We start from the raw sequence: 7308 nt of genomic DNA, 5'->3' as shown, positions 1-7308 counted from the left end.
CTCATTGCCAGTTATCGCAAACGCTTGATTGCAGTTGTTGCTGCTAAGGGTGGCCCAACCAGTTATTAGGTTTAGGGGGCAATCACTTTTTCACACAGGGCCATGTAGGTTTGGATTTTTTTCCCCCTTAATAATAAAAACCTTCATTTAAAAACTGCATTTTGTGTTTACTTGTGTTATCTTTGTCTAATATTTAAATTTGTTTGATGATCTGAAACATTTAAGTGTGACAAACATGCAAAAAAATAAGAAATCAGGAAGGGGGCAAACACTTTTTCACACAACTGTAGATATTGAATGAATGTTTGTAAAAGTCTTTGAAATGCAGACTCCGGCTAGTGCTGCTGTGTCATGCTGACCAGCAACACTGTATGCCAGTAAGGAAGTGGAACAACGGGCTATTCACAGAGAGCGGTGCTCCTGTGGGAAGACAGTCCTCTACGGCACACGTGTCAAACTCAAGGCCCGCGGCCCGAATCCGGCCCGCCACGTCATTTTATGTGGCCCGCGAATCCACCAGCAAAAAAAAAACAAAAAAAAAAACGTTTTTTGTTTTTTTTGGATTTTGGAAAAAAAAATTAAAGTTAGACTTGAAAATAAAAATATCCCCATGGTCGAAATTATGAGATAGAAAGTTGTGAAGTATTATCACCGTGGCTGGACATTGATTACTTGTCCTCCTAACAGTCACTTGGTAACAATATGGTTAATTAGTTATTACCTTTTTTTTTAAAACAGGTGGACAGGAGAGGGAACAGACCGTAAAGAGGTTTTCCAACAAGTGATTGAGTTGAAAAAGATGACAAATAATCCCAAAATGTCCACGAAGAGAAAAATTGATGCAGAGGGAAGAAAATGTAATTTAAGATGGGAAAGCGGATACATGTCTGTGCTTCAGGGAGAACAACGGGTCTGTCTTCAGTGTTATGAGGCAGTGTCGGTGATGAAGGATACAATTCACGTCGGCATTTTGACACCAAACACGGAGCTACATTTAGCCTCCAAGAAAAACATCAAATTGTCCAAGAATGAAAAGGCAGACTGCAATCACAGCAGAATATATTTACACAAGCTACAGCCCAGTGCATGCTAAAGGTATGTGAGCAGGTGAGCTCCGGCCAGATACAGATTTTTACAAATGTCAGTTTGTGAAGAAACACCATCGCAGACCGAGTTCAGGAACTAGCAGCAATCTAACAACACAGCTAGCTGAGAGACGAGATACATCATCTATCAATGTTCATAAGAGGCTCAAGGCAGACCTGACTCTCAGTGAGGAGCTCTTGGATGTAGCTGCCATGCACGGGACGACGGCAGGGCAGGACATTAGTGATGCAGAGAGGTGACAAAAATAGCTTTGAACAAAGTCAATGTAATAACTTGTTTGATATTTGTCTTTGTTATTTTCTTTAACAGTTTGATCTTTGATAGAGTAATGTGGGTTAATTAACCCTAAATTAAAATGATTTATGTTATAATAACAGAAATGTGCTTAAATATATTTTTACATTTATATAACTGCATGTACAATATTTTTACACTTGAATAAACAATAATCAAAAGCAGAGAGTTATTTAACAATATGTTAGGAGTAGTTACAGTTATACAGTCTTACAGTTACAACCGGCCCTTTGAGGGCGACCGTGATGTGATGTGATGTGGCCCAGAGTGAAAATGAGTTCGACACCCCTGATCTACGGCCATCTGTTGCCTTATCTCTCACTTAATGGAAATGAACCCTTTATATGCATGTCCAGTGCAGTGGTGTTACATCGGCTGTCTCATCGAGTATGTATTTTGTTATTCTGGGGAGAAAATAGATGCAGCCTGTAGAGTATTCTTTAAGAGTGCAGATGGGAGAAATTATTGATAAGCAATTAAATGCCGCTGTCAGTTGATTTGTATCACTGAATGCGTTTGTATATTGGGCTGGAGTTTAGGGGTATTTGCATAATGCGTGTGTTTTTTGTGAGGGTGGGGGCACAGGAAGAAAGAGGTGAGGAGGAAAAGAGAAAGATATGCGCATAGAAAGAGACACAAGGGGTTGGTGAGAGGGCCATAATGTGTATTACTCACCTTGATGACTTTAGGCTTCTTCCTCCCCCTCCTTCTTCCCCTCCTCCCCACCGCCTCAAGGCCGAGGCACTGCCTAAACTCATTTGCATAAAGTGATACAAAAGGGAACTGCCAGAGCAGGACAGGTGATACTGGCCAACAGTCACAGAGGAAGGAGGACCCAGAGCTGACACTCTCATAGCAAGCTATTACACAGCCTCAGAACAACCCCACACACACACACTTAAACACACCTGCGACTCCAGCAGAGTACTCAGACCAGCAACAGAGGAGGACCTTGGCTCAGAAGGTGGTTGACTTTGTTGCCAGGGAAATGCATTTATAGTGCAAAGCGAGTGAGCTGAGCCCGGCCGAGCTGAGAGAGGATCATCTGATATCTTCTTCAGTTGACAGGTAAACTGAATCTTTACTCTGAAGCTTTTGTGCTTTTTGCACCAGTTTGTGGTTTTCTGTTTGTTTTCATTTAAGCAGTTTCTTTTAAAGTGAAGACCATAAATGACAAATGTCAAAAGATTTTGCAAAAAACAATAAAACTTAACTCCTGACTGTTGGATTCATCCATAATAAATTATGTATTTTCTTATTATTCCTTTACCTTTAATCAGTTACAAATAAATGCGACCGTGCACATTTTTTGCCACTGAACCAACAGAACCCCAGTGGCAGCTGCTCCAGTCAGTAGTCACATTTCATGAGTAGCTTTCTTTATATGCAGTTAGGATTGTCTGTACCGTTTCCTGCTTTGCCTGTCTGTGTTTGCACATGTGCTATCTGTACACGCTGAGGTCTGTTTGTGCCTCAGTGTCACGTTCAGTTAAACTGTCAGCAGCAGTTTAACACCCCCCCCCCCCCCAACCCCACCCGCAGGTCAAACAGCAGGTAGATCAAGTTTCATATACTGTTCAAACTGAGAACAGGTAGGGCAGCATTGTGGATGACAGTTGAGCTAAAGACTCACACACACCGCTGAGTCTGACACAAAGGGGTTGAAAAAAGCAAAGAAAAAAAAAAGAAGCAATATTACATGAAGCTTGAAAATAGTTCTTCAGTTTGTTGACCGACAAGCTGAGATTTGAATACCAATGTGTCAGTAGGACAGGTGAGGAAAATGTGCCACTGATAGTGACAAAGGACCATAAATGGAAGCACAAAGCAGAATGCAGTACAAAGACAGCAAAGGGACCTAACCCATGTTTGAAGTTGGTATTTTGAGGACATAAGTCTGAGTTAATATTTGACTCAGCTCTACATTTAGGGTTAAGCCTTTAGTTTGACCCCTAAACCAGATGATCTGACTTTAGACAATTTGTTTTTTTTAATGACAGCATTACTTTAATGTGCTTTTTTCATCTTACTTGGTCGTGTAAATAGACAGTACATAGATTAAACCCACTCAACCTTATAGTGAGACTACTATATGATAAATGCTAAAACATGCTGTAGCAGCTGCACTAGTTGGAAAAAAAAAAAAAAAAAAACTGTCAAGTCAGTGAACCAAATCAAGCTACAAAATATTTTAACAGGAGCCAACATTAGCTCGCTTAAACTACTGGTCATACCAGTCCATGTAAGGCTGTAGCAGCAAAGTGTACTGATTGGAGCAGGGTTGCATTTAATTGCTCATGAATTCAACTTTTTCATTTTTAAAAACAAGAATGAGTTATTTCTTCTTTAAAAACGGGGACACATTTGACTTCACAGTGGAGAGGTTAGACTGTGTTGTTGTTCAGTGCTGGTTGATTTACTTAGTGCTCATTCTACAGGTAACATGGCCCGGGGCTTTGGAAAACCATCTCTCCTGTTTAGAGGTGCAATGCGTAAAATATGGCTGGAATATTTGTTTAAAGCATTAAAAAAATGAAGTGATATCTTCAACAGAATGTGAAGAAGTTACAGTGTTGACGATGTGTCAATGACGTCTTTGTACTGTGTACTGTACAGTAGAAATATATCTACTGAAATGAGCATGCTAACCAGCTAGCCCCGAGTCCATCCTGTCTTGTAATACCACTTCTTCCTCTGGAGGCGATAGTGAGTTACTGTAGCTCTGCTACAGTCGCACATCCGTGGCCCGTGTGCATCCATCTCAACTGAAGTAAAAAGCAAAGTAGTTGTTATAAGAGACTTTTATGGTAACCATTTCAGATATCCAATTTAGGTATTTATTTGCTTTCATGTATTTCTCGCAGCTGTACTTAGCACACTTAAGCAGCCTCATTTCAAAACGATGCGAAACTGTATCAATATTTGAATCCTCAGACTTCCTTGAATTTTTCATTTAGCTGCGCTCTCACTGGAAGCAGGTATTTTCCCCTTAGTGGTTGGTGAGGCGGGGTTAATAACAACAGTCCATCACGGTGAGTTACATTTTTATCTGGATACACAGGAGGAGGCTCCAGGAAATGACTACACCAGATAACAACTTCAATCTGAGCAATAGGGAAGTTTAGTCTGGATCAGTGATTAGCGGAGGCTTAAAACTGATAAAATGGGTGTAATTTTACAGAACAACCTATCCTCATCCCACTAAAGCATGTTTGAATTCAGAAGAGACGAAGAGAGAGAGAGTTGACGGAGCAGGAATTTCAAGGGTAGATGGAGCGATTAGACGGAGAACAAGTAGTGACTTTGTCTAGATGGGAGTACTGGGGCAGGACTAGCCCTAGGGGCACACAGAGGAGAGCACCTGTGTTCTGACTATCAATCATCCCGAACACACAGTCTACTTCACATTATTGACCGTCGTATATACCCAACCCACAGTTCGAGTAAGCAGGTTATCAACATGCAATATTCTTATCATAGATCTAAGAGAATTAGACAAGGAGACCATTCTCAGAAGAAATTAGTAATTTGGCCCCAGAGACTTAACTGTCCAAACCGGCAGGTCCAGGTGACCTACAGTGACCCTAAACCTGGTCTAATAAAGTCTGTAATGTTCCTGTACTGTGCTGTCTGATACACATGCTCAAAAAGTCACAATAACAAAGCAGCCTATGTATCTCCCCGATTCTGTTCCAGGTAAGCCAACATACTGACTCACCCAAAAAAAACTTTCATCAGCTGTTCGATGCGAGAAGGGTCAAAGGACTCCCTGACCCAGCTGGTGTATACGGCTGCACGCTATGCTGACTACCACTATAGACAAACTGCTGGAAAATTTACATACAACAGAAATCCTAATATTCAGGTGTCACCTGGAGGGGGCAGTGAATTTCAAAAGCTTAAAATAGCTAGCAAAATAACACTTGGGTTATACGTTTCAAATGAGAATTTACAAAAGTATTGGGCAGATAAGCCCCAAACAATGCATTGTACAGATTGCATCATTCCTCATCAATTACAGAATGTACTGTGAAGACCACAGAGTTTGCACAGGTCACAAGCAAGCAAAAAGCCCCCAGTGTCATGTTTAATCAGCTGACCCAATCTACCCATTACACTTGGCAAATGACTAGAATACAGCAGGGTCATTCACTGGTCAAACATTACAACACTAAACCATGCCAACAGAGGCTCTTACTCCTTAGAAATCCATGTTGGCAACACAACATATGGGGTGGACTTTGTCCTTTACGTTCCTGTCTTGGCATGTCATTGACTATTTGTGTTTGTTGGTGTTGCTTTACTAAATCCACAGAATAACTGGACTCATTTGTCCCATTTTGCATCACATTGTACTTTTTCGAATTACTCATTTACAGACGAAAATCCCGTTAGCCTTGCAATATTATCTGTGCTGTGTGTGTGGGTGAAAAGAGTTGAAGGTAAACATTCCACTTGGCTGTATAGAAATGTGCACTGATTGACTGAAATCCTGTTAACTTGTTGACATGATGGTTGTACGGTTTTGTCTGTTTGATACAAGCAGCAAAATACCATCTGCAATATGAAATCTAAACTGTACTTGTCATCCGTTCTCTTTCAAGACAATTCAGAAGTTAAGGACAGACCAAGAAGAGGAAAGAAAGGGCTGACTAGTCCAAAGGAGACTTAAATAAACAAAGAAGAGGAGAGGCTTCTATTTCTGAAGATGGAACAGTCTCCGCAGATTTGGCACATGCAGCTCGCCCCCCAGGACACTGCTGGAGAGCTGAATAAGAAGAAGGTGTCAGTCGTGAGCCAGCCGGAGTGCTCCATCTGCTACAACACCTACGACAACGTCTTCAAAACACCCAAGTTGCTTGAGTGCACCCATACCTTCTGCCTGGAGTGCCTCTCCCGCCTCATGGCGGTCTCGCTGGCCGACCAGGACGGTAAAGACGCCGGCAATCGCCTCTCTTGCCCCTTCTGCCGTCACCCCACCACGCTGACGGAGGACGGACCTCCAGCCTTGACAACCAGCCGTGAGGTTCTCTGCAAGCTGCCCAGCCACCAGCAGCAGGAGGAGCCAGTGTGGCTGGAGGGGGAGAAGCTTTGCTATAAAAGCTCCGTGCACGACGCCGACACGGGCACCCCCGAGAGCTCCAAGGCCTTCTGCATCTGCATAGACATTGGGGCCAACAAGACAGTGGATGCTCCGATCCAGACGCAGCCCCGAACTTTTGGCCTGCTGGACCGGCTGGCGGACTGGAAGAGGATGGTGCTCTTCAGCGTGCTCATGGTGCTGCTTGTTGTAGTCGTGTTGTGGCCATTGCAGTGTGTATTCAGCACTGGGAACATGCGCTGCATGCGAGAACGTGTCGAACACCACTCCACCACGATACCTGCCACTGCTTTCAGCCTGTTGACCAGACCACCTGGTCTGAAAGACTAAACTTACAGGCTGACTGGACTTCACTGTACATAATTTGTGCATTTTTTTGTGCATACTTTTTTCTAAGGGGACATTGTAATTACCACACACAACTGACAACACCTCCTATTTTAAGATGTCTGATTTAAAAAAAGACCCCACAAGGGGACCGACCTGAAAGGGCTGAAAGAAACACAGACTGCACCAATTATTTGTGTTAATGTGTCATTATGGCTTGTCAAAAATTCCCCAATTGTCTCCAAACCAAACAGAGCTGATCTGATCTTCACTTTGAAAGTATCTGGTTGGGTAAAAAAATAAATAAAATAGTCTCAAAAGAAAATGAATGTAAACCCAATGTGCCACCCACAAACTCAAACTGATATCGTACATGTGATTTGTGCATTTTGATACGTCCTCGTTTACAGCACTGTAATAAAAAAGTGAGGTATTTGCTCAGATCATGTTTCTGGGAAATAAAACATTTGTGCACGACA

The 7308-nt window shown here is 42.3% G+C and overlaps 1 protein-coding gene across 1 annotated transcript; it reads left to right on the top strand.

Annotated features, from left to right (window-relative positions):
* The first annotated feature begins 2214 nt into the window (after positions 1–2214).
* rnf223 (ring finger protein 223) lies at positions 2215–7308 on the top strand. The gene is made up of 2 exons (XM_031868750.1): positions 2215–2469; positions 6006–7308. The coding sequence occupies exon 2, from the start codon at positions 6110–6112 to the stop codon at positions 6830–6832; it is 723 nt and encodes a 240-aa protein (XP_031724610.1). The 5' UTR covers positions 2215–2469; positions 6006–6109; the 3' UTR covers positions 6833–7308.

The sequence above is a fragment of the Anarrhichthys ocellatus genome, unplaced genomic scaffold, assembly GCF_004355925.1.
Source record: "Anarrhichthys ocellatus isolate YVR2014 unplaced genomic scaffold, GSC_Weel_1.0 scaffold44, whole genome shotgun sequence".
In the NCBI taxonomy this organism is placed as follows: Eukaryota; Metazoa; Chordata; class Actinopteri; order Perciformes; family Anarhichadidae; genus Anarrhichthys; species Anarrhichthys ocellatus.
Note: the sequence above shows the minus strand (reverse complement) of the source record. Positions and strands in the feature narration are given on the sequence as shown.

What these genes read in the sequence shown, in the direction of transcription:
- rnf223 (XM_031868750.1), top strand. Translation starts at nt 6,110, where the DNA reads ATGGAACAGTCTCCGCAGATTTGGCACATGCAGCTCGCCCCCCAGGAC.